This window comes from Corvus cornix, chromosome 4 (genome assembly GCF_000738735.6).
Source record: "Corvus cornix cornix isolate S_Up_H32 chromosome 4, ASM73873v5, whole genome shotgun sequence".
Taxonomy (NCBI): Eukaryota; Metazoa; Chordata; class Aves; order Passeriformes; family Corvidae; genus Corvus; species Corvus cornix.
Genome location: NC_046334.1, coordinates 12,373,905 through 12,401,409, shown reverse-complemented (window position 1 = coordinate 12,401,409; position 27,505 = coordinate 12,373,905). Strand labels below are relative to the sequence as shown.

Below are 27,505 nucleotides of genomic sequence, written 5' to 3'. Positions count from 1 at the left end.
TCTTTGAAATTAAAATCCCTACAAATTAGGTCTCCAAGACATGCTGTGTGCACAGAACATCATCTGGTGTGTGAGAAAAAACCGGATACAGTCCAGCCTGTGAACTGCACACTACCATAGCACAAGGACATACCAGTGTCACTGCCACTGGGGGAGCTGGAAATGTCCTGGATTTCAGTGACCCAGGTCCAGGACAAGTGGCCCTTCCCACCACAGAGATGCACAAACTGCAGCCTGGCCACAGTCCAGCCGAGTTTCCAGCCCTGTGCCATGCCTGGCCTAAGAAGACAGGTGGGAAGCTGGCATGGAGATTTCCTCGTGCCTCCTCACTGAGCCATGGGGCAGCTCTGCTGAAGCTCAGCTACAAGTCCATACCTCCCTGCCCCAAAGGTGGCCACAAGTTGAAAAACTGAGCCAAACACTTTCTCATTCCATGCTATTTAACAGAAACATCAGCCATATCGATACAATTATCATGTCTTGTGTCTGTCTTTTATTTAAAAACAATATAATTTTTCTTATTAGACAAAGAGTAAGAAGAGGTCACACAAACCATTACAGAGCCTAAAAGCCAGACACTAATTTTAAAAGACTGTAATAGCTTTGTGATCCGTGCAAAAAAAAAAAAAAAAAAAAAAAAATCATCATTATTCCAGATGATGTCTTATATGCACTGGCTTCTTTGCAAAATGAATTTACCTTTTCATTACTATTTACTGACGGTGCTTGTATTTCATTTGTATGGATTTTATACAGCAAAAAAGAGCCTCAGAAAAATTTAATAAAAAATGGAGACAGTGAACAATTATTGGAGTCCGTATCTTGACTCTTGAGGTTACAGTTCTGTTAATTTCAGAGAAACAAAAACCTTTTTTGATGGGAACAAATCAGGATTGGTAATTGCATGGACACATTCTTCAGGCACAGCAGTGCCCAAAAACATGTCTGTGACAAAACCAAAGAATTCACACCCTCACTGTTAGGCCTGAGCAGCCAGCTCGTCACACAAATAAATATTAAGAATCCCCAAGACTTTTAGGAGCTCTCTAGTCCAGTTGCATATCCTCACACAGCGCTGAGTCAAGCTCTGTTCTGCAGCACATACTGGCCTACATCATGCCCCAGTGGTGTCCCTCAGAGTTAATACTGGGACCAGCATTAACTTCATCCATGACAGACTGGGAACTAGTGCCCCCTCAGCACATTTGCAGATGACACCAAGCTGAGTGGTGCTGTTGACACACCTGGAGGACAGGATACATCCAGAGGGACCTGGACAAGTTTGAAAAGTGGCCCAGGGAGACCCTGTGTTGGGTCTTCAGTATTTGTAGGAGGCTTACATGGAAGATGAGGACAGACTTTTTAGTAGGGTATAGGACAAGGGGCAATGGTTTTAAACTATAAGGTAGATTTAGACAGATATAAGGACTAATTTTTATACAATGAGGGTAGGAAAATGCTGACACGGGTTGCCCAGAGAGGTGGCAGAGGCCCCATCTCTGGAAACACTTGATGTCAGGTTGGACAGGGCTCTGAGCAACAGGGTCTAGTTGAAGATGTCCCTATTCACGGCAGGGGGGTTGGACTGGATGGCCTTGAAAGGTCCCTTCCAACCCAAACCATTCTGTGATAACACTGTATTGCACCACAGCTTCAACTAGAGCTTGCAGTGTAAGTTGAGGCACAATTGCATATAAAACCAGGCTTCCTTAGTGCTAGTACTGATAAATATTTGTGTTGATCCAACAGCTACTTTGTGTCCACCATCCACAAAAAAAAACAGAACTAGGAAGCTCCTTCCTGAGCATTAGTACTCTGTGCTTGGAGAAGGCTTCACAGCCAAAGCCTGCTCTTATCTTAGTTGTGTCTCTTGGGGCTTTCTTTGGCCCTTTCCTTAAATATCTCAGTACTGTCTGAAATCATTTCCATTCCTCAAGCAAGAATTTGCAGCCTGGATAATATCAGGACTGTCCAATTCCTGAGAATAAGGAAGAGCAGGAATACATCACATTTGCCAATCTGACACTTGAAGTCTCCTGGGAATTAGACCAGATAAATACTGGGGAAGACCTAAATATTAACTAGAAAACTTTTTATCAATCTGTTCAGTAATGGGTAGGACAAGGACATTTTTAAGTACCTTAAATCTCAGGACTGGCCCAGGAGCTTCCAGAGTCAACACCGAGATTTTTATAAAAAGTTTCCAAGGACTCTCAATTGGATTTTTTTTTCATTAGCCTCCTTCAAGTCAATTAGGAGCAGTCTATAATGACAGCCTGCCTACGTTTAACGTATTAGAGGCAGAGCAGCTTAACAGGACACAAAGGGAACCCTTGACTATATCCACTGTGCTCAAGGTAGAAATAATAGATCTCAGCAGCAGAAAAATAATTTTTAACATTTGAATTGGATTCCATCACCATCTTTAAAACCACCTACTTGTCCAAGGCTTGTAGAGTTTCATCAGAGCTTGAAAGGGGCCAACCCTTCTCTAAACTCAAAGGTCTTTCTCTAAATCCAAACAAAACTATGTACTTAGGTCCTAAAATAAGAATCAGTGCTCTATGTGCCTGGCACTAGAAATTAGAACTTTCAGTTCAATCACTGATTTCTTGAGCTATCTCTACTCATTCAAACCAATAGAGCTGCAGTATTTCCCAGGTGTCTCAGGGGAAAAGGAAAAAAAATGTACAAGAAACTTTCCTAAAGGCAGTAGAGAGCGGCCTAACTGGCACTGAGTCAAGTTAACACCTTCTACCTACTGGCCTTCTGCTATTAGTCATCGTGGTGTACATTGCTGCCCTATAAAAATACTCCTCCAAAGTAAAAATTAAACCACCCCAAGAATGTGGATCTCACGTCTGTAACAAATCTGGGACGCAGTCCTGAACCACCTATTAGCTATCACCACTGCCCACACAGCCTCTCGGAATACATTTTCGGAGCTAAGTGAGAAGTCTGGGGATACACCAGAAACCCACCAAGAGTCAAAGAATACACAGGACTTTGTGCTTCATAAAGATATACAAGCTGCTGCAGTTCAAGAAACCTCAGCTTATTCATTCACCTACATATTTTCAATTAAGAACTGACAGCATGATGCCTCTTCTCATGGCCCATGCCACTCATATAGCTAAATCTACACACTTCCTTGATAAATCCCCTCCAAAATAAGGCAGATTTTCTTAAACAGTTCAGTGGAAACTATTTGTAATTAAGTCACAGAATTCCATTGTGCTTGTCAGACAACATTTCATTACAGTGTCATTGTATTACCTTGTCATTATCCTTCAACTTAGCAGGGCTTTTTGCCTTAAAATTCAGTTTTGCCCTAAGCAAGATGCAAACTGCAGCCTTGGGCACTTTTGCCAAAGCTCACAATCCTGTTGCTGTAAACACATGCACCTAACAGAGCATCCCAAAGAGTACAGTCAAGATTCCAAAGCACCACTGCAGTTCAGTTACTGATTATCAACTCCAAGAGCAGGAAGAAAACAAAGGGCCCATAAACTGACTGTGAAGGTTCTCTTAGGAATCATATATTTAAACCTTCAATCAAAACAATTCTTGTTCCATCTACAGAGAAATACATCACAATCTACACCTTAAAAGAAATATTTTATATATATACATACCCCAATATTTAGAGTAGATTTTTAAATGTGTTACCTAAGCTGTATTTTATGTGTGTATGCATATAAGAGGCAGGCATATTTTTTAAAAAGTTGTCCTTACAAAGCTTCCTATTGTGAGTGCAATCCAGGAAAGCTCAAGCTCACAGCTAATATCCATAAATTATGACAAACACATTCATTAACCCAAAGCTTGCATGACCAGTTCATCTTAACAGTAATAACATAACTCAGACCACAGTTGCTCTAGGTTCACCTTAAGCAAAAAGTCTTTGCTATGTCTCACTTGTCTTACCACTGTAACCCTTTTAACATAAACAATTTCCTTCTTAAATGCCTGCCATGCTAAATCTGAAAACACTTCCCTATGTATTTGTCCTTGTGTAAGTGCATAATGGGAAACAGGAACTGTTTTTCTGGGAGACTACATTCTAACAAGATTTAAGTTTTTGATTTATAGAACAGTAATTTTTTTTCAGCATTAAATTTAATTTCTCCTTGCTGAAAGGAAAAGACTACTTAGAAATGAACTCGGTTAAAAAATCAGGAGCTCAGTTGTTTTCCAGTTAATTACAGATTCACTAATTGAGTCTCCCTGATAAGACTTCATGTTGTACTTTCAAGATGAGCCTGCATGATGAGTCACTCCTACCCTAGAAAGGATAAACACCAAGCCATCTATCTGTCCTAAAGTACAAGGAGAGGATAAAAAAAGGAAAGAAAACCAGGTTAGAAATCTGTAGAACTCAGCTACAATTGGTCCTTTATGTCGGAGACTGGAGTTACCATGATTCCAACGTTAAGTTCTCAGGAAGTATAACTGTTTTAATTACATACATTTAGAGAACAGTAGTAATGCCACATAAGACCCATTAGAAATATAGAATTTATTTCTCATTACATTCAGACAGCAATACACTGCAGATTTGGACATGCCATGTCTCATATCACAGCTGACTTACAGATCCTATGTTTATAGTTGTGATAGCTATTGCTGGCCCAGAAAACACAAAATGTGTTACTGGAGTAGCTCTCTTGAGAACTTCAACCCATTAGCAATAATTTTTGCAGATGGGTACTCTTGACAATCCACAAAAATTCATCAGTCACAGCCTACATTATCCAACCTTTACTGTACCTTACCTCTACAGCTCCAGAGCTCAAGAAAGCAATTTCAACAACAGCAGTGGACAGGGAAATTAAGGACTTGCCCCTTGTCTTCCCTCAGGCAGCAGTTCTCAATAAAGGCAATACCATGTTATAAGGCCACCAAATTCCTCATGATCCATGATCTGTGCTTTTGGCAGGGCAGCTCCTTTCCCATCCTATAGGCTCTGTGCAGCCCTTGCTTCCATTCCCTCCTTGCACATCCAGGTGCAAGCTAACAAAAAGAGTCAATCTTACAGTCCTGACAACATCCTAAAACGTGTTATTTAAGTCATCTACAACAAAAAGCCTGTGAGCAACAGGAAAAAAACCCGACAAAATTGTGTTATGTTTAAACCTTTCAAGTACCACGAACAAGAGGTATCTTCACAACCAGTGTCCTGACAGCATCTGTTCAGTGTACTTCCCTTCATCCTCACAAACACAGAAAAACTGGGGTAGTTTTTTTCATCTTCTAACTCTGCAGGCATTCAGCTTGGGAATACCAGGAGCTGCAGTGCATCATCACGTGAAGAGGGAGAGGGGCAGGAGAGTGAAAGAGTGAACAGGGAGGAACACAGACACTGCCCTTGGCAGGCTCTGCACCAGCCACACACAGAGAATATGCATACACGCAATGAAGGATTTTGTTTTCTTGCTCTATTTTTTGCCAGGTTGTTTTTTTTTTTTAATTATAAAAACCACATTATTCCTGCTAAGGCTGGTTGTGCAAAGTTAGTTTTCAAGAACCACCACTCAGTCTGACTCAGTTCCTGCAGACAAGCTTCCTATTGATCCATTTCTCACTAGCATCTTGCTGTAGTTTTTCTGCTGTTCTTCTTTGAAAGTATCTTTGACTTTCGCTCGTTTCAGACCTCCATCCCTGGAACAGAGAAAGAGGGAACAATAAACCATCAGGACTGTTATGGCTATTGCTATCAAACTGTGCATTACAATAACTATCTCAATCAACTGTAGAGTTTTAATCTAAATTATTATCATTAAAGGCTTTTCTTCAGAACTTCTACAACATCCAATTTTAAGCACACTTACTAAAACCTTTACCTTAAGCCACAATACTTACGCAGTCCAAATTTTAAATTCAGCCCATTAAAGCAGCCTATTCATGTTGGGAGCAGGCTGTATCTACAACAGAAATCTCTGGCAATCTGGGATGCTACTTCCCCCGATTGTAGAGGCAGCCAATCTTCTGCAACACTACAGTCCTACCTTGCCTTGTATTTTTCAGAGCTGGGTCTCATAGTTAAATCTATTTGCCCGTTCTCTTCATCTGAATTTTGCTCTCAAGTCTCTGTCATATGAAATCTAGGCATTATCCTGCTATTTACCGAGGAAGGACATGAGAAAGTCAAAACAACGCTTGAGGCTTTCTGCTCTATTTTTTGTTGTCCATCAGATTTGTCAAGTAACTTCACTTTTGCTACTTAACCACAGCAGAAGTCTCAACATAAGAAATATGAGTGGACCTTCTTCAAAAGCATCAAACCTTTACATGACACACACTGCATGCTACATGCTCCAAAGACTTTATACATCTTTAGTTTTACTTTGACATATGTGCACATGGAGTTACTCCATTGTTTTCTCTGAGTGGAATAAAGTGCTGTTGAATGATATCTGTCACAAAGCAAAGGAGGGAAAGCACCTCTCAGTCAAACTAACCACAAATACCCCATGAATTCTAACAAGGATGTCATCACTCACCAGGGGAGTTCAGTCAGTCCTCCTTGGCGAGCAATGGCTGACCTCACTCTGTTGGCAAACTGAACAGCATCTTCATCTTCCTTCAAGGGTCATAAATCCAACATAATCAAAGCAGAGAGAAGTCAATTGAAGCAGGCTTTCATAATGTTTTTTATCTGCTGCCTCATCAAATTAGCTTACTGCCAAACAAACCATCCCTTATCATGCCAACATCACAATCTGATGTTCCCATGTGATAATAACTCATTTTTCCCCTAGAGTGTTGAAATTAGGAGAAAATTTTGCTTCAACAGGATGGAACATTAACACTACTGCTACTGTGAACAGTACTGCATTTACTGCTATCCTTTGCATATTTGATGCACTGCTGACAGCACCAAGCGGCATCAGGAAAAGCCAAGTCCAATCATACATCAGCCAGCACTGACAAAAATCCAGTATAAAACTCGGATTTGGAGACATGGGGTGGGTAGAGGTTTTGGGGAGGGAAAAAAAGAGTAAAAGCACACTTGCAGACACAGTCAAGCTCTTAAACAGCAATCAAACAGATGCTGGATTACCTTTCTAACCATTGGCGGCAAGTACCACACGTTGCAAACAATGGCCCAGCTGGTCATTATTCGCAGCAGATAGCTCACGATGTTGTATTTGCTGCTGTTCCAGAAGGCATCTCCAAACTGAGGATCATACTGCAAAGGATCACAAAAAAAAAATTATTAAGCCTTTTCCCAGACCATCACAGCCTCTCAGACCTGGGATTACGTGGCAGAACCAGCAGCAGATGCCACCCACTTGCCTGAACAGCCAGAAGAGTTAAGCCTGCTGTGAGCAGGACGCTTCTCTTCCCTTCAGCTCCAGGAAGGACTAGCTGGATTTCTCTTCCTTCCAGCTTTCTGGAGGAAGAAGCTGACCCCATCAGGGCCTACCAGCTAGGCTCCATAGGCCGAAGGACTCCACTTTAATTTCAGCCACTTATACTCCAGGAGCCATCCACAGCATGCATACAATTGCCTGAGATACTGTGCTTTCAATAGCAGCTGTATTGAGACAACTTCCTGCCCCTCTGACAAAAACCCATCCCAAACTCCAAAATTCAGCAGCTAGCTATTTCCACTTACTTTGATTGCAACAGGATAGATTGTCCCTCCTATTTCAAAGCTCCCCTTCTTGAACATCATCACGGATGTATTGTTTATACAGGTACCTGTCCAGAAGATAAAGTCATTGCTTCACACAGCCATTTCAGTACAACACACCACCAATGTAACAGGTCTTACCCATAAAGGGCCTGCATTTGCTGCTCAGTGAGTTAAGCATCTCTCCCCTGCTTACTTTTATCCTTTGTCTTGTGACTGACTCCCTGAATGAAGCCAGAAGGTGTGCAACACAAAAAGCACAATACTGAGGTTAAATCCGTAGGACAGTGAATTGATAGTCTCAGGGCAAAATAAGCCATCTTCCTGTTCTTCTGCCTAGAGAAGCAACGTCCAGGGACAGTATTGTGCTGTCTTCATATATATTCATCTTATATTAAAGATGAAAAACAGGAATGCCCTAACAAAGTTGAAGCCAGAGGTGAAGATAGATTTGAGCAGCAGAAGCCATGAAAAGAGAACAGGGATGACATCAACACTGAATGGAGATAAGTAGTTCAGCTTCTTACCTTCTGGAAAAATTAAGATCGGGAGCTTGTTTTTATCTGCCACGTGCTCCCTGAGTCTGTGGAAGCAGAAGGAAAGTTTAAAAAACAGCTCCTTTCCACTCTTCTTTCCCCAGGCAGGTGCATTAAAAATATCTTTATGTATTACATATGTTTGAAACCAAAGCCTTTTACTAGACACTAATTTGTACTTGGTTTTCTTTTCTACAGAAACTGAAGCCATCCCTTAGGCCCCTGGAGCATTACACTGAGGCAACATCCTGTTTCCTTTCCTCCACATTATTTTACTAATGACTGTCAGAGAAGCCAACAATTTTATGCCATTAAGTCAGTCCAACTAACTCTGATCAACTCAACCTTCAAGAAATTGCCTTCATAAGAAAAAAAATTATTGATGCAGTGGTCCATCCAGACTCTGTGCACTTAACAGCAGATTTCTTAAAAAGGGGACTCCTAAATGCCTACAGCTCACACTACTTGAATAACACTTGGATAACATGGCAAAGCTGTCATGCTCTGCAGAGGCCAATAAGCCAGTGAAGAAGTTAACCTGTCAAAACTAACCTAAAAAGTTCTCTACAAATTAGGAAGAATTTTTATCCCTGTACTACAGTATTCATGGGTATGCTTTTGGTGACATTCTGCAGAAAACCACTTTTGTACACAGCTTGCTCTTATAACAAGACATTTTGCCTCTCACCCAAACAAAAAAAGCTTTTTATTTCTAGTGGCTCACAATTTCCAGTGAAACTGAGACAGTTTTTGTCACAGAAAGCCCATTTTATCATCAGTATTTCTCTTCAACAGAAAGTACCAGCGTTTAAGTATCTTCACATCCTTCCAAAATGCATACCAGAATTCATCAGACATTAGTTATTTTGCTGATGGCTTCTCAGCTGAGATGCTTTTTGAGAGTCTGCAATTCAGACCTCACCAGAACCTTTGGTCTGAGCCATGACACCCTGTATAAACGTTTCAGGCCTTCCCTGGTGACATTTTGACCACAGTGTACTGCACCGAAGCTCACACAAGCAAGCACATTCAGGTCGTTCTGAGTGATGCAGTGTGCCGCACACCATCCCTACAACTCGCTCCCAGATCCTCTCATCCGGGTCTTTGACTGCCCGATGCCTCTCCAGGGAGGCAGCCCAGAACACACCTCACCTTTTTGTCACTAGATGGCGGTCCTTGATCTCGGAGCGCTCGAACCAGACGTGAGGACAGGCCTTGACTGTGGCTCGCTGGATAACGCCCATAAGCCCACCATGAACCTGGCCCACCTGCAAGCCCAGCAAGACACATCAGTATCTGAGACACCTGAAGGGCAGAACTTCCTCCTCTCCACCCCTCCAAAAAAATCCAACAAACCCAAATGCACTGGGAGGCTGCAAACCAGGATTGAGCAGTGACAACAGAAGTGTTAAAATGCATTCACTTGAGAGGATCTAGACACTCACATGGAAGCCTATCTCAAGTACTTCACCAGATGAAGAGCCCGGCATTGACACTCCCAGGACAACTTCCCCAGCACATAATATAGACCAATTTCAACACAATTTACACTTTTCCCCACTGACCAGTGCTCAAGTGAATATCTCTGCTGTGAAAGTTAAGTACTGAAGTCTACAAGCCGTACCCCACAATCTTTCCCTTTCCTGGTCCCTCTCCTGTGGTCACCTTAGAGCTCCTCATACCATTGCATAGCATCCATCATTTGTCAAAATGATCGCATCTATCGGTGATGTGTGGTTGGCAACACAAATTCCTCCTTTCTGAGGTCTGTTTTCCCTGCAATTACATATTTTTTTGTTAGACTGCTAGTGCACTAAGCACCACATTACACACACAACAGTTCCATGAAGCTGTCAGGTGAGTCAGCCTCTAGTGTGACATCAATCTGCACCTCAGGAGAGCAGTCCCCATTTCTAATGGGATGCTCACACACACATACAAGCATAGACACACTTTTGCTCACTCACTTGTTATGGTAATGGATAGTACCAGACAGAGCTCTGACGAGGATGCGGGAGCATGTGAGGTGAACCACTTCACTCAGGTAGTTTTTCACACTGAAAGAAATCAGACACCTGAAGCATCCTGGAAAGCAGTTAGACACACATGCAATATTCTCCAGCCTACTCAACACAACTCAGGGCTGAAATTTTCCTGGTATTCTGGAGCACAGAGGGATATTCCCAGCTCTACCACTCACTCGCTACAGCAGCTCAGCCAAGATATGTCATACCCTTGGTGCCACTACGCTAGGCAAGGCTGTCCTCTCCTTGCTGTGTGTTTTTCATCCCAACCCTATTACCTACCCTACAATGCCCCATTTGAGTATCTCATGGCAGTAGGAGGAGCCCATCAGAAATCATCAACCTCAGTGCCAAGACTGGCAAGAACCCAACCTCAGCCCAAATTCAAAATGCCGCTAAAAACAAGGTCCCAAGGTCCACAAATTTGTGGGTGAAGTATCAGTAGCCTGTTATAGGTAAAATCTGTTCACTCCTAATCTTCAGCTGTTTTGACTGATGCAACTTGGCAAGTTCATCCCTCACACACAGTACCTACCTGCCATTTGGCAGCTGTCCCACCGCTGTTGTTCCCACAATCATTGACGTAATCCCGATGGCAGCGAGGGTAAAGCTACAGACAAAACAGACATTAAACCAAAATAAGTAGCTTTGCTCATTGTAATAACACTTTGCCCCTTTAAAATGGAAAGGGATTGCAGAAATTCGATTATTCATCAGATACTTGACACATGCAGTTCTCTAACCCAGCAATTCCCTGACCTATTGCTTAAAGTCATGGTGTAGCAAAGGCAGCAGATCCAGATACTCCCATGCACACAGTGTCAGGGAGACTAGAGCTTGCCCACCTTATATTTATTTTGTCAATACATGACTCAGGGGAAGCATTAGTGAAAAAGATGACCACCAGCCCTACTCTACTCTCCACAGTGAATGGGCAATATAAAAGTATTCTGAAGGGCTTCTTAACCTAAAAGAAGCCTTTAAGCAAGTTAATCTTCTGTATCTGCCAATGCTGCTTTTGGGTTAAAGAAAGCTGAGATGACATTTACCAAGAAAACAGAAATTTACCCATTCCCAGACTGACAAAATCCCTCGGCACCAGAGCTTACCGTAGGGGCAGCAGGAAGCAGTACCGCACTATCACCCCAACAACCCACACCACAGTCAGCCTCACGCTGATGTAATGGAAGTTGACATTAGTCCTCGTGAGCAGATTCCAGGAGAGCAGCTCTTCTGAGGAGAATCGTTGAGTGACTTCATCTTCCACAATGGCCTCAAACCCTTTTCTGCAGAAGTAGAAAATGTGGGAGAATTCAAAGTCCGCTCGATGCAGACGGGCAATTTCTTTCTCCATAGGCGTTTCATCCCTTTCAATGATACCTTGGGAAGGAAAGGGTAACCACATGAGAAAATAATTCTGTGAAGTAACAGTCACCCTCCACACCACTTGTCACTCTGCATTACTCAAGGAGACAAATCTACTGTCAGAGCCCCTCCTAGGACTGGAGGAGAAGCTGTGCAGTTGAACACAGCATACCCTGCAGGAGGCCAGTTCCAGCTCCCCTTCCTCACACCAACACCCTGAGCAGCAATTATATCAAGTTCTGTTACCTACTGAACACGAAGAAGAAGGCTCTTTTCTTTCCCACCATCTGGCATGTTCTCAACTCAAACTTTATCCAAGATTCTCTTACACTTTCAGAAGAAATCAAGTGAGTCTTTGGCCTTTCAATTCCCTTCTGTGCTCTGTGTATTTAAGAGTATTCAATCTCCTTGATGAAGGCTTCCCTATCCCCTAAGCCCATCTCTTGCCTAACATTCTGGTGTCCCACAGCCACAACACAGCCAAAGCCCCAGACCACAACACTGTGCATGGATTAGCTTTGAACCAAACACACCTCCCTGCCTTCACAGCACAAATATTTTCTGTAAGTACAGGCACACCACACTATTCTTTTTATTTTACTTAAAATCCACAAAAAAAACCCTCCAAAACACCACATCAAAGAAAGTTGTGCCTAGAGGAGCCTTGATTTAGTTCAGCACTAACAACTGTTTTAGTTGAACTCTGACTACATCACACCTGGAAAGAAACCTGGAGAGTTCAGAACTGCAGTGCGAACAGCAAGTATTTCTCCTCCCCCACCCTTTTCATTTTTTAAGCTCATGGTCTGATAAGCACCAATTTCTCATTAGAGCTTTCAAAGGCAAGGACAACTTGTGTAAGCTAAACAAAGCTCAAGTAGCTACTTGCTGGTAAGCAAGTCTGGCTCCAGAAAGTGATGACCGAAGAAATCTAGAGTAACAGTTAACCAGAACAACCATCCCCTGGGACACTCAACTTGGATTACAGAGGTCCAAGTTCAGGCTGCCACTCTGTCAGACACCCTCTGATAAACTGCATAATCTCTGTGCTTGCACGCTGACATAAAAACGGGAAAGGACATAGCACCCAACTTCTTCAAGCTACTAGGAACTTTCCACGTTGTAGGATGTATTTTTGTAGGAAATCTGCCTCCCAATGAAGTCTTGCCAGCAGAAAATCTCTCAACAAATTTCCTGTGCCAATAATTGTAACATTTAAATTACAAGTGATATGGAAAATCTTCATATCACACTGTACCATACATATGGGATAACACAGGAAGCTCCAGGATACAAGTCCCCCAAATCACTGAGGTAAGCACTGAAGAACAGCACTGCAACAAAACCTATTGGCACCTTCAGCTTTGAACTTGACAGCCACGACTTCCAATTGTACCAGCGGGCCACCTCACCGCATTATCCTATCACAAGCCTACAAACATAAACCATTAATATGGTATACCCAAAAAGCCACATGCTCTTCAGGATCTAAATTATACAAGCATGCATCACATCAACCATTTACCAAAACGGACTACGCTTATGTCATACATTAAATCCAAATCAGAAATCCAGTTTTTGATTCAATTTTTCTCACACTTGGAAAAATCTCCAAACTGTGGAGCATCCAGGACTGTAGGCCAGTCAGTCCAACCTGTCTGCTCTGTGCTGCTGGAGACAAGGCTGTAGGCAAGAAACCAGGGGAGCGCTCCAGCACCCATCACACAAGTACCACCCTTCTCTCCAGTTCCCAGAGCTGGGAATGTTTCCTCCTTATCCAGCCCTTATTTTTCCCCCTTCTTCAGCACCAGTCAAGCAGCTGGCCCATCTGGCTCCAGCTTCTCAGCTGAACTCAGCCCAGGGCTCAAGTTTATCACACTGCTAGCAAGTTGAGATAGCAGGGCTGTAATGTCTTGCCTCATCAGCCTTTGCTGTCCTTGTCACATGACACCACATACACCAGCTGTCCTGCAGCCTTGGGACAGCTACTCTGAGCCAAGATCTCAGCAGCACATGAATGTATTATGAACAGAATTAAACACACGCTGCTCTGGTGATGTACTTAGCCTTCCTGTAAACACAAGTCACATTTAACGGCCTTTAATCCCTTGGCCATAGGCAGAGATGAGCTTGCCAAAGACAGCACTATGCAGGAGTACAGCAAACATTACTCTGAACCAAAAAAAAAAAACCCCATAGTCACTGTTTTTCTCAGTGTTGCAGTGCAAGCCCCAAGCCTTCAAGCTCACGTACTCCAGTCAACTAATTATACCAGGCTCAAATTTGACACTATCTACTTACATAGTCAGTAGATCTACTTAGTAGTATCTACTTAGTAGTATCTAGTAATAAGCTCCTTAGTAGTATCTACTTATGTAGTAAGTAGATACTACTAAGATTATTTACATAAGCTTTTCTTTTAGTGGATGTAATTTTCAAAACTTATTAGCATTTTTGTCTTTTTTAAGCCCACCACCTTGAAGCAACACAGTCAGCACCCACACAGAGCTGAGAGCTGGTCATTCAGCTGCAGTGAGACAGACACCTACCTTCCGAGTACCTGCTCAGCGAAGAGCTACCACTGGGTCCAGCACACACTGCCCTCTAACAGAGAAGGGCCTTGAAGCAACAGCACCACATAATTCCCCACATAACCACACCAGCCAACATTTCCCTTGAAACTATTCCTTATCACACCACCAACACAGGGGCACTGGCTGCCCTTTCTGCCAAGAGATGTAAAGCACACTGGATTTGGTACTGCAGAGAAAGGTGGTGTCTCCTCAATCGTGCCCACTAGTCTTTTTGCCTATTTTTTTTTTTTTTTTTTTTACTTAGGAACACAATTTCAAAGTGTTTGGGGAGGACCATTTTTGCTCTGCCAGGGAACAGGAAAACTTGCCCTTGCACATACATCTGCAGTGCTCCCTCAAATCCTGACCCACCTCCTAGTGATGGCTGGATGGTCAGGAAAGACGTAAGAAGTGGTACGTCCTTTCAGCACTTATACATAGGTGTACACACACAAAAATTTACCTTTACTCTGTTTTAAATCAACTACTCTGTAATTCATTATCAGCAGGAGTTTCTCCTCCCTCCGTAAATATTGTGTAATGTAATTGGGCCTCTCTGTCTGCTCATGTTCCGTCACCTGAGGGAATGCCAACTTACATAATGTACTGTTAGACCTACACCTGCCCTGGCCCTCAAGTACTTTCTTCCACACCCAGGAACTCTTAATCATAAGTCAGTTACTCCTACGCTTAAAAAATTCCCAAGAGCAAGATATGGAGCACAGCTTGGCACTGCAGAATTCATGTCTCCCCATACTTTCTCAAGTAAGAACAGTTAAGACTCCAGCTTCCTGCAGAAAGAGCCACCTCCAGTGGGGAAAGGTTTTAACTTTTTATTTCAGATATACAAAGGACATTAAAAAGGGCTTCAGCTACCATTGTGATTGTGTATCCCCATCCATAAGACTGCTTGAACATAGCCAGCATGCAACTATCTATATGAATTACCTCAGGCCATTTTTACTATCTCTAATGTTCCTCCAGGCAATGGAGTACACTCAATTCACCGCAGGTTCTGAACCACTACACAACTCTCAGCTGCACAGATAAGAAATAGCTACTGGTAGCTTTTGAAAGCTCATAGGACGATCTACTAGCTAGGACCTCTCTCCCTTGATATCTCTTTACTAGAGAAGAAATAACTGTGTAAGAATGATCAGATGTCTAGGAGGACAACAGCACCTTCTGTGCAGCTAAGCTGCACAGTAGGGTCTCTTGCACTCTCACTGGCCTGTGATGTGATGGGGCACTGTCAGCCTTACAGGAAGAAAAAGGATATCTTCCTGCATCACTGACAACCTGGGAAGCAGACAACATGGCAGTGACATTGTCCGAAAGGACCTCTAACCTTGACTTTCCCCCTTTCCTCCCAAAAAACCTCACAACTTTCAGGACACTGGTGAGTGATAAAGGATGTTCTTCTTCTCAGCCACTTGAAAGTCAGCAATTAAACAAGGCAAGCTCTAACCTGTTCTCAGAGCTGCTGTGCAGTACCACTTATTACCACAGGTGCTGACAGTTGCATGTGCTGCCATGGAAGCCAGTTCCATGCCTGGCCTGCAGACAGTGAGATGCCAGTGTTCACAGTATTGATAAGGATATCCCTTTGGAGCTGAAACACGCACCCCCAGTTCGGCAATTCAGTCCCCATTGCTGGATCATGTTCACATGAGCTAATCCATAGGCTCAGGTAACAACTGACTTGTTTGCTAACTGGCAAGCTGGGCCTGCTTCCAGCTGTGCTGCCTAAGGAGAGAGCACACAGAAAATGCTCACCCTGCTGCCAAATGCTGTCAAAACAGAGCAATTGAATAGCAATACTGAAACATTCAGGAACCAAGAAGAAACCAAGTGCTAGCTGCAATGTCTTGTTCAGCTTTCTCCTGTTCCCTGGGCAAACTCAGACTTCTCTCATGGCTCCAAAGTCTTAAAGCCAACTCTGACCTACTACAGCCTACCACGACTCACACAGTATGGGTTAAGATACAGCAAAAGAACTGATTTCAAAATTGGGCTAAAGGAAGAAATATGAAGCAACTTTTCAGCTGTCTTTCTACAGATAGTGAGTGTAAGAAGTTTGGCAGACACTGATATTAACTCCAGAGGGTAAAAGGTCAGTAGCAGCAGACTGAAAAAAAGACAAGTAGCCCACCACACACTTTCAACTTGCAGTCCTACCACAGAAAAAGCACTAAGTTTGGGAAAGAAAAGTGCTGTCCAACAAACACTCAAATCTCTTCAGAGAATATTTAAGTGCACTCTAATGCTGTTAGCACTGAGATAGCTGGCCAGCAACCCTGCAAGCAGCAAAGACAAATTTCAAGATGAAAATCAACCTCATATTTAAACTTGAAAATTTCCATCAGCTGAGAACAGTCTCCATCTTCAGCTCTACTTTGTTTTGTTAAACTTCATGTTGTTTCATACCCTTCATTTCCTCATGCCCTGATTTTTCAGCTACTCAGTACAAGCCAGTAGAAGCAGCATTTTATTCTGCAGGAACTGTTTGCTAGCCAGTAGTATTGCAAAACAATTAGGTACATAAGTCTGCTGACTTTCACTGGGATAGAGTTACTTTTATTCACAGTGGCTGGTACTGGGGTGTGTTTTGGATTTGTGCTGAACACAGGGTTGATAATACAGAGATGTTTCTGTTATTGCCGAGCAGGATTTACAGAGCCAGGGGCTTTCCTGTTTTTTGTGTACAGCCAGGCTGGTGAGGAACTTGGGGGTGCTTGGGAGGGTGGGAGGAGACACAGCCCGGACAAGTAACCCAAAGTGACCAAAGGGATCTTCCGGACCATATGGCATCATGCTCAGGATATAAAGTAGGAAGAAGGAGGAGGAAAGCAGGACATTTGGAGTGATGACGTGTTAAAATAAGTCATCATGTTACCCATGATGGGGCCCTGCTCTCTTGGAGAAGGCTGAGCACCTGCCCGCCCATGGGAAGCAGTGAATTAATTCCTTGCTTCACTTTGCTTCTGTGTGTCGCTTTTGCTTTCCCTGTTAAACTGTCTTTATCTCAGCCCACAGGTTTTCAGGCTTTTACTCTTTGTGATTCTCTCCCCAATCCCGCTGGGGCAGTGAGTGAGCAGCTGCCTGAGGATAAGCCATGACTTTCAGTGAGCATGTAACACCCCACCTCTTTTCCAGTTCTCTCATGCACACATCTAACTGCTTCATTTGAGAAGGCCGCAGTACTTCCAACGTTAGAACATTAGTCTTATCAATGTGACTTTACCCCAAGCTCTCACCATTAGCAGTAGGAGTCTGTGGCACCCGCGGCTGCGGCCTTCTGACACCTTTTTGTAACCGGATAGTGGCCCACTGTTGAACAGAAAGAAAACATTAATTCACAAATGCAGTATTCACTTAAGAAAAAAAGTTACCAAAAAAACCAACAGTTAGTCAAAGACATGTTGTGATTTTCAAAGAATATCTTCGCCAGGTAATCATCACTCACCTTCTTCAGATGTGTCTACAAACCCAAACCTATACACAGTTCTTATGAAGAAACTCAGAGTAATTCACATAATTAAAAAAACCAAACCAAAACAACACTCAGAGCTAGTCAGTACTTCACAACTCTGGTTTCAGTCTTCAGAGAGCCAACTCAGCACTCCACAGCTGCTTCAGTTCTAGTTCAGATACACGGCCACCAAGAGCCTGAACAGCCTCTGTCAGCCTTGCTACTGGCACAGCAACCACTGACTCCAGGCTGCATGGAAAGCCCCAGAAGCCAAGCTAGACACAGGACACACAGCACGTGTTCACAAAGCTGACAGACACATCACAACCCAGCCTGCCTTCTTTCAGAGTAGTCTCATCATACTGAAGCAAAAAACCAGAAGTCCTAACTGTGTTAAGTGAAACTCAAGCCTGCATATAGCTGATTTCACTAAAACCAAAACCAGCATTTGCAGTCATGGGAAGTTTCAACTAAATTCAAACTCAATCCAAAAAGGATTGCACCCAAGAATTTGCCAAGCTGAACAAACCTGGCATTTCCCTTGACTGTGCACTGCTCATTTCTTGGCATCTTCACAGAATCACAGAATGGTTTGGGTTGGAAGGGATCTTAGAGGTCACCTAGTCCCAACCCACTGCCATGGACAGGAACACCTTCAACCAGATCAGGTTGCTCAGAGTCCCATCCAGCCTGGTCTTGAACACCTCCAGGGATGGAGAACCCACAGCTTTTCTGGGCAACGTGTTCCAGTTGCCTTCTCTTCTTCAGGCTGAACAGCCCCAACTCTCTCAGCTCTCACTTCGAAGCTCTGAGCAGCAGAAAAACAGGCCAAATCACCAGCTTTAGGGTGAGCTAAAGAGAGCCCCTTCTCCCCTGCCCTTGGGAAGGGCTGCCAGCTCACAGGGGCTAACCTGCTCTTTGCCAGTGGGCGGTCTGAGAGAATGAGATTGAAATAGGGAATAAAGTAAGCTTTGCTCTCCAATGAGTGTCAAAGCTTCCCAGCTGCCCTGGTTCCCGCAAAAGCCTCTGGCAGAACCACATCAGAGTCAGGAGACTTCCTCTCATTTCAAGCCCTGATGAGGCTGGAGCCAGTTTAACCTGTTCTCAGGGCAGAAGGCTTTCTTGACCTCCATCTGACTCAGTTCCAGAGAGCTTTCATATAGCCCTCTATCTCAGGCTTCATTTTTACTGAGTTAACAATTATAATACTTTTTCCACCCCAAAGCCTGTGATGTCAGAGTAGCCCTTCTGGCCTGAATCACAGCTGCCTACATGGCAGCTTTGTTAAGGGATGGAAAGCTCAGTCCATGAAGGCTGATTCGGTGGTTACCCATTATCCACATCAATTCCTCCTCCACAAGACTCCTTTCTATTTCTAGGAACATCATTATTATGGGCATTTTCAAGACAGACAGGTGACCTGGTAGAAATGAGCTCATATCAAGAGATCAGGATATTATCCTGTTCAAATCATAATAGCTTAATCAGTATCAAAGGCATATTTTTTAAGAGCATACAGATGATGCTCAGTCTGCACAGGAAGGACCCAGCCCCATGTTAAACCACGCATTTTCCACCTTCCCCCTCCAAATGAGCTGTGGGACATAGGGAGATGCAGTTCCCTTTTGAAAGGTCAGCATCCTGACTCATGGCATTATCTCCACCAAGTAACTTCCCAGTATGAGCCAGTACTGCTTACTGTACCAGATTTTGCTGAATCACAACCTACCCTGCCAATACAGTCACTCATTTTCTCAGTTCTGCTGCTGCTAAGGCAATAGCTCTCCCAGAAATTAACTGTAGAAATAACTCAGTACTTTCTGTAGTACTCAAGTACTCTCAGTAACTTTCTGGCTACACATCAGTCTTAGCAGTACTGTGACCATAGAAGTTCTGGGAAATACCAAACCAAAACACTGCTCAAGGAAAAACCCATTCACACCACTGCCATTTTACATTTTGTCTATGAAATGGATTTGGGGGTGCACCGGGACCAGCAAATACATTTACACAGTAATTTCTGACCAGACTTGAACCACTGCATTCAACGAATTAAAATCTCCACAAACAGCTAAGTCACTCAGCACACAGAAGAACAAGAACATATTTGGCTAATGGTCTCCGCCATACACACTAGCAGAAAAAATAAGTTTTCATCTTTCAAATCCTCTCAAAGGGGTAATCAAACCGTGGAATAACATTGTTTGGTGCTCAGAAAGAGCATGCAACACTCCCTTCAGAAAGCTCTTGCTACAGAAATCCTGCAGTTACTGGTTCATACTAGACTGTATCAAGGCCTGATCCTCAGCACAAACCATGAGGACACAGGTTATTGAGACATGCCTTTGTAGTGCCCAAGAGCTTGCAACACCCTCCTGTACTGCAGTATCTTTTGACATTTTGCTACGCAAAGGAAACAGTGGAATCTTCCCAAAGCAGAGAAACTGCAGGGCCATGTAACTCAAGTCAGTTTCTAATGCTCAGACACATTTATCAACCCTATTCAGAAAAGCACATTCCTTCTTCCTACGTGGTCTGACCTTTGCTCCTCAGGTCCATCTAACTCCAGAAAGGTGCAGCAGCCCGCCTGGGGGATGGGGGAACAGTGGCAAAGAGAAAGGCTGGAGAGGACAGTTCCCTTTGCCCTCTACCCGTGCCTTCCCAGGGGATGGGAGCACTGCCATGAGCCTGACATCAGCATAGCATCATGTACAAAGGTTGCACAGAGCGTTCCAAGGGACAGCTGACTTGTCACAAGTCAATGGCTGAGGCAGTTTTACATTCCATGCCAGGTCTCTCAGGGGATTTAAACACACTTAATAAAATAGGCAATGATGAAACCAGCTCTCCCTCTTGGTCAGGAACATTTGGGCATTCCTAAGGACCCACATCTACCAGATGCCACAGCAAACATTTCTTAAGTTCTCCATGTGAGCTTTCTTCATACCTCAGTCCATCATATTTCCAAAAACTCTGCATGTTCCAGCAACCAAGGAGCAAGAAGTGAGAAATTTTTACTTAACATCTAATTCTTTCACGTATATTCAGGCACCTGAATTAAAGGCACTACCATCAAAGCCAGAATTCTCAATTTTGACCAAGTGAAAAGCCTGTTCATATCCAGGCTGGGAAACAAAAGAGACACCACCTGCAGTAATGTGAGTAATTTCCCTTCCTTCCTGCTAGCCAGGGATATGTGCCATCCATCGCTGTTTCAGCTGAAGGACAACTTTATGCTACAAAGAACTATCACAATGTGAGCTGATCCATCCCACAGAGGGGAACATAATGTGTTTGTGTATTAGAGATCAAAGCATGAAACAATTATAAGCCATAACCTCCATTCTACTCAGGAAATGAGCAAAAAGCAGACTGGCAAGTCTTTTGGATCTGTCAGTAACACCGGCACAAATCTAAGTAGCTTGTCCCAGCTGGTGCTGAGCTGGCAGTCCAAAGAACCTTGGTGCAGACCTATGTTTTCAGGAGGGATTCTTGAAGCAGCTTTGGAGAATAAGTATAAAACATCAGGCTCCCAAACAGATTAAAAATAGTTCTGCAGTGGGACTACCCACTGGACTGAAAATGTAAGGTCAGAAAACAGCACGATCCCAGAACTATAAACATCACCACAAGTCTGATTTTGAAACTTTAGTATCCTAACTGCTGACAAGAAAGCAGCTTGGATGCTTTAATCACACAACACAGGATCTGAAGATACCACACTTCACTAGGCAAGGAAAACATCAACTTTCCCTGGAAAAATTCTCCCTCTTTCTCCTCCTAGAAAAGGCCTCTAATTTATCAGCACCTTAAAAAAAAATCCAAAATGGCCAAAAGAACAATTTCACTTACAACATCACTAAGCAGCTGCCACACAGAGAGGACCTGTGCAGTACTTGAGAGAGATTGCTGCCTATTTGGCAACTATCTTATCTGGAATTAGGGAGGGCTTTTGATATCTCTTGTAAATAAAGTGTAATTTTTGCCTCTGAGGTCTAACTATCTCCAAAGCCAAGCCTAACATGTCGTTTCATGAAATCACATCTAGACATTCTTTTCTGGGATCAGAAATCAAGTCATTAGGAACACTTCAGAGTGTTGCCCTGTTCCCCTAAGAAATGAGGCTTAGCCTTTCACCTCATTTACCACATTTACATCACCTCTGACTTCACAATGTTTGACGATTTTTCAGAAGGGAGAGATGACTGAAATCTGCAGTCATATGGAGACAGACCACTGGTGTTCCTCTTTTCAAGGCACTGCCGGATCAGAGCCAAAAGTTTATGTGCTAGTTTAGGTGAGCACTCCTCCTTGGAATCTCTCCAAACCTCAGTAACAACAGAAAGATTGCAGAGCACCTCCCACACAATGCCACCTTGTTTAACACAGCAAAATCTGCATGCCAGTTATTGGGTTGTTTTGTGTGAGGCAAGAACACCACCACTACCACGAGGAACAATCATTTCCGAGTGAGGGCAAAAGGCCCTCTCTCACCTCCCATACACTTCTCATTCTGATGGGACACCCTTGGCACTGCCTCCAAGGACCTTCCCAAATTCTTCTGCACACAGGAATTGCATAGCAAGTCCTTCCTGGTGGACAGGTATCCAAAGAGCAACAAAGAGTCCAGCTTGACAGGATAACACCAATGGTATCAGCAAAAGGAATGCCAAGCAGCTTCTTTTACAGCAGCTTCACAAACTCTTACTTCAAGGCAAGCTCTGAATACAGCTGTGGATATTTTTTTAACAGCATTTGCTTATGAACAGTGCTCATTTGCTTGTTGTAAAATTGAGAGCGGTTTCAAACAAGAACTGTTGATCTGGAATATGGTGCATTAATTACTGATGCAACCACAGCAGAGGGCAACCCCCAGCTCTGCCAAACTTACTGATGTGCAAGGACTCTTGATTTTTAAATCTGTGGTAAACATACATAAAGGCCTTCAAAGGACTGGGGTCTATGTTAATACAGGCCAGGGATTTACTTCAAGATTCTGCACAAAAATTACTAAAATACTACTCCAAAAGCCAGTCTGAGCCCTGTAAACGAGGGTGCATCGTTCACATTAGGCATGTCTCCAAGACATGTTTCTCATTACCATCTGAGCTGGCAGCTTTCAGAGCTGTCGGATTCTCCTCTGCCCAGCAGTCTTTGAAGGATACCAATTACATAGACAGAGGCCTTCATTGACTCTGTGCAATGACATTAGTCAGCAAAGCTTGCTGCCGAGGCCACTGAGTTACACAAGCAGCAGTCAAAGCCCACAATGATTCATCTATTTATCAGCTTCCTTATTCTCCTTTTCCCTTCCCCACCCTCATTCCTGGCACCACACACAACCCTGATGGTGACTCATGGGAAGAAGCTGCAGCCTGGCATACCTAGGACAAGAGTAACAGTCCATCCCAACTGCCCTGCACAGCCACGATCTCCAGTTTGACCAGAGGCACTGAGAGGTCCTCTCTTCCTCACATCTAGGTCCATTCATATTGCCAAGGTCATCTTGCAACACAAGGAACTTGGGCTTAACCTCCAGCTACAGAATAATATTACAATCTTGTCTAGAAAAAGTACATTCCCAGCAAGCAGCACAATAAGGTATCAGAAATTGCTTCTGTTACCAGGGGTTGCTGTTAAACCCCAATGGATCACTTACAGGATGTGAAAAACACCTACAAGTGCAGCATCTGCTGTGCATTACAGCCAGCAAAACCAACCACACAAGAAGCACCCTCTCTGCTCACTGCAAGCCCCCACAAAGAGCCTCAAGAGATTGGGGAGGGAAGTGCATTCAAAGTGCTTGCAGTCATCCTCAAACCACTAGTCCAGAAATAGACAATAATGTGACGTTAGTTAATAGCCAGGTTGCTTGTTTCCTGACACAAATGTGACCTAAAGACCTCACTTCCCTCAGGCTTTCTTATTTCTTAATATTTCACAAGTATTATACACCGCACAGTTTAAAAAAACACAAGAAATGTTTCCCATTAGAAAGGGCGAGCAGGGTAGTCTGTACAAAGTGTTGCTGACAACTCTACTGTCTCAGGCAGCAAGGCACACCCCAAAAAAAAAACCCCAGCAGACTGGAAAAAAAACCCCAAAGTATTTAACATGGTGAGCTGTAATCCATCAAGCAGAGACCATCACTCAGGGGGTTCATTGCTACTGCCAAATACATAGACACCAGTCCAAACCAGTCCTCCAGATCTTCTACAATCTGATGGAAATAGAGGAACTGATCCTCTGTGACAGTGGCTGCTCTGTGGGCCTCAATGAAAGACAAAGGACTTTCTGAAAGGCTGGATTCTCCAGTGCTTGGCAAGACAGCTCCAATGGCATGTTTGCAGGGGCCACGACAGTCACAAATCAATTAAGAGTTCATAAGAGGCAATGGATTAAGACAGAGCAAAAACGAGACCAGGTAAAGATGCACTAAATTTAAAATTGGAAGCTATCTGTTCATGTTGAAAAACAAACAGGGAGAAATGCAGCATGCTGTGATGACTGCAAGAGACAGTCCCCAGCATTTCAGCTGTCAGGAATATTTCTGTGGCAAGTGATGTCACAAGCATCAGGATGGCTGGTGACTAGTCCAGACTAGCTCCTCATAGGGGCAAACAGCTGCTGGAGATGTTTTTGCAGCAGTACTCCCACGTTTTAAAAAACATACCAATAAAAATCCTTCTATTAACAGTGAGAGGAAAGCCACAGGCAGAAATGAGCAATTTCCTAAAAGTTTGCTGAGTTTGGTAAGGTAATTCAGAAGCAAGATATGTACTTTCAGGAATACCCACATGATGAGGGAAGCAGGCTTTCTAGTAGCCAGTGGTCTGCCTGCTGTACTTCTTTAGCACAACTTTCTACACTTTTTCCCCTTATCGCACTGAAAAAAATACAATCACATAGGAAAAAATGTATCCATATACTCCATATAAAGCTGGTAATCCCTAGTGCAATACTTAAGGGTCAAATGCAACCCAACAGAAGCACATCCTCATCTGTACATGCTGCATTTTGCTTAGCAGCATGTGCTTCCTGAGGCAGCTTAGCAGAGAGAAAAAGCTATTGTGCACTGACTCATGTCCCTTGTCAGAAACATCAGATGGTCAAAGCACAAAACCACTTTGTTCCTAAAAGGAGCTTTCCCCTCCCTTGTCTCAGATCATGCTTGCAGCACTGGGAACAACCTTCTGCCCTCCTGAAACAAGCAGAAAAAGGTTCTTTTTTTAATTGGCAGGAAAAAATTCAAGTATAAGCCCCCTGTCATCTTCAACTTGCTCCATCCCACAGCCTACACAACTAAGCACCACAGACCCATGCTTGGATGTCTTGTTTTATCTGACGTGACCTGAAGAGGTATCACAGCAAACTGTGGAACTGTCCCTGAACTATGGACAGACTTGGATGCTCAAAACAGATTAATAAAGCACACGTTGTTACCTGACAACACAGGCCATGTAGGAAACAAACCACCGTCCTTCCACTTCACCGATGTTTGGGATACAAACAGGCAAAGCCAGGGAGCAGCTCAGTATCAGCTAGGATGCACAGCCACCACTTTGCAGACAGTTCCTGTAATCTGGCCCATTAAAGAGGCAACAAAAGCAGCAGCATCCTGACTGAACACTCTGCAGGTCCAAGAGCTCACCCTCCTCCTGGGAAACAGGGGAAAAGGCCTGGGGAGATCCAGGGCTGGGTGGAAGAAGAAGCTTAAGGAAGCTATTAAATTAACACTCTGCTGAAAAAGGTCTCAGCCATCAGAGATTGCAGCATCCTGTGACTTCACAGAGCCAGAAAACTTGTCTCGGGAGAAAACATGCACACTCAATTCAACATCCCAGGAAATCTCACCCAGCTAGCAGCACATTTCACTGTTAACATGATTTTGGCAACATCACATATCTCTAGGTGCTCTTGCAGGCGCTGCTTGGACCTGGCTGGCAGACAATCAGCCTCTGTCAGGCTTCTAACCAAGACAGACCCGTGAGCCAAGGAAGAGGAGACATCCCACAACAAACCACTTCCTTTCAGGGATTATTCCCAAGCAAGTATTCTGAGGACAAAGAATTCACAGGCAAAGCAAGGCCAAATTGAGATAAGCAGAATACCTGGGTGGATTGAGCTTCTTCACTCTCCCACAGCAAGTCCAACTTAGCTGACTCTTCTTCTCAGAACACTTTGCAATTTTTCATTGCCTTTTCTTATATTTACAATATTTTATATCATATCTATGTCCAGTATAATTCTGTATTAATACAATTTTTAATATATAGAGTGGCATGCAATTCCAGAAAGTATTTCATGCAAAAGTAATGGCAACTCTCAAGATAAGTCATTATTTCCTCCCTTAGGCAACAGGAGAGCTCTTGCAATTAACAATCGTCGATATGCCGTCAGACACTTCTCCATAATTTTGCCCAAAACATTTTGAGTCACCTCTTGTTGCAACATTTGGTGACACTAAAAAATAACAACTAATGATCTAGGAATAAAGAATGCAAATTGTGGTTATTCACAGGTGAAGGCAAGTCATCCAAACAAGACTATCTCACTAGGCCATCTGGATTGCTCCCTCAGGCCAGGATGATCTTTAACTCCTCAGCTTCTGCTATTCAAAATCTTTTTTCCACTAACAGCTGCATCTTCTCTCCTTAACAGTTATCCTGATATCATTCACAGACCCAAAAAGTACTTCGAGCCGATTCATTCTCACCCAAAAGCCTTAAAACATTTTGACTTGAGATGCATTTAACAGATGCTGACTTAATAGGCGAGATTTTTTTAGCCAGGTACTGAAGTACATGAACAAGGCTTGCCTGAAAACCTCGAAGAACAAGATGAAATCAGACAAAATCTACTTTCCACAGTCACACACTGATGTATATTGCATGGCCACTGACTGTGCCGTGAGTCATTTCACTTTTCCTCCTTACAGCTGTTTCCTTGGTTTGAGTGCCCCTCCTCCTTGGAAAAAGCATAGTAAATATTTAAATCTCATCTTGTCCAGCAGCAATTTAAAAACACTCTTCCTCACCACTACCATGAGCTTCAGAGGGAAGGTTTTCACACACATATTAAATATGCCCCATGCAGAAAGCAGTTCCTCTGCGAGAAACTGGCTATCACGGAGAATCTTGGGGCAGATGGCAACTGAGGTGCTGGACATTCTCAACTTGAATGGGAGTCCGCACCTCTGAGCATCAGCACTCCCGGCACTTCCCTTCGCAGACTTCAGACCTTTACACCGTCCTAGAGCATGACCCAACATCATTTCCCCCAGGTGGGGCACAGCTGCCACCGAGCAGCGACAGCCTCGCCCAGGCCACGGTACAGCCTTAGGTAACAAGGTTTATTCCGCTCTCCTACGGGTTCAGGGAGGGCACTCCAGAGCCTACACAACCACGAAATTAACAGAGATCTCCAGTTTTGCCCAAGGGCTTTAAGCCCGAAGCTACAGCCAGGCAATGCCAGGCAGGACGTGACCCGGCCGCTCCCCTCTACAGGAGGGGACAGATGGCACCGGAGCGGACAGACGCTTCTCGGGGATACCCACCCCCGCACACCCCCCGGCCGGAGGGAGCCGTGCCCGGCCCGCCAGCTCACCTCGGCCCTGGGGAAGCGAGCGAGGCCCAGCCCGCGGGGGACACGGCGCCGGGAACACCCCCTCCTTCCCCTGGAGCCCCCGCCTACCTCCAGCGTCTTCACTAGCACCCACATATAGGCCTCGGAGATGCCCAGCGAGATGCCCAGCGCCGAGGGCAGCACGATGAGCCCAAGCACCACCGCCATCCACACGGCGCCCACCTGCCCCACGGCCCACACGACCTCCATGGCGGGCAGGGCCGCGCGACGCCAGCGCCGGCAGCGGGGACCGGGCGGCACCGCCTCCCGCC

The 27,505-nt window shown here is 44.0% G+C and overlaps 1 protein-coding gene across 1 annotated transcript; it reads right to left on the bottom strand.

Annotated features, from left to right (window-relative positions):
• Nucleotides 1–3,523: 3,523 nt before the first annotated feature.
• On the bottom strand, nt 3,524–27,505 carry LOC104697247 (glycerol-3-phosphate acyltransferase 3). The gene is made up of 12 exons (XM_039551186.1): nt 27,303–27,505; nt 17,395–17,467; nt 11,309–11,579; nt 10,735–10,809; nt 10,143–10,232; nt 9,858–9,951; nt 9,328–9,443; nt 8,167–8,222; nt 7,622–7,707; nt 7,064–7,192; nt 6,504–6,583; nt 3,524–5,661 (listed from the first exon to the last, which is right to left on the bottom strand). Exons 1-12 carry the CDS (start codon nt 27,441–27,443, stop codon nt 5,535–5,537), a joined length of 1,338 nt encoding a protein of 445 aa, XP_039407120.1. The 5' UTR covers nt 27,444–27,505; the 3' UTR covers nt 3,524–5,534.

Bases quoted from the DNA above. Each gene is read 5' to 3' on its own strand.
- LOC104697247 (XM_039551186.1), bottom strand. From the start codon at position 27,443: ATGGAGGTCGTGTGGGCCGTGGGGCAGGTGGGCGCCGTGTGGATGGCG. The intron at 8,223-9,327 runs GTGAGGTGTGTT...CTGCTTCCACAG, and splicing joins CGCCATCTAGTGACAAAAAG to ACTCAGGGAGCACGTGGCAG. The intron at 6,584-7,063 runs GTAATCCAGCAT...TGACCCTTGAAG, and splicing joins TGCCGCCAATGGTTAGAAAG to GAAGATGAAGATGCTGTTCA.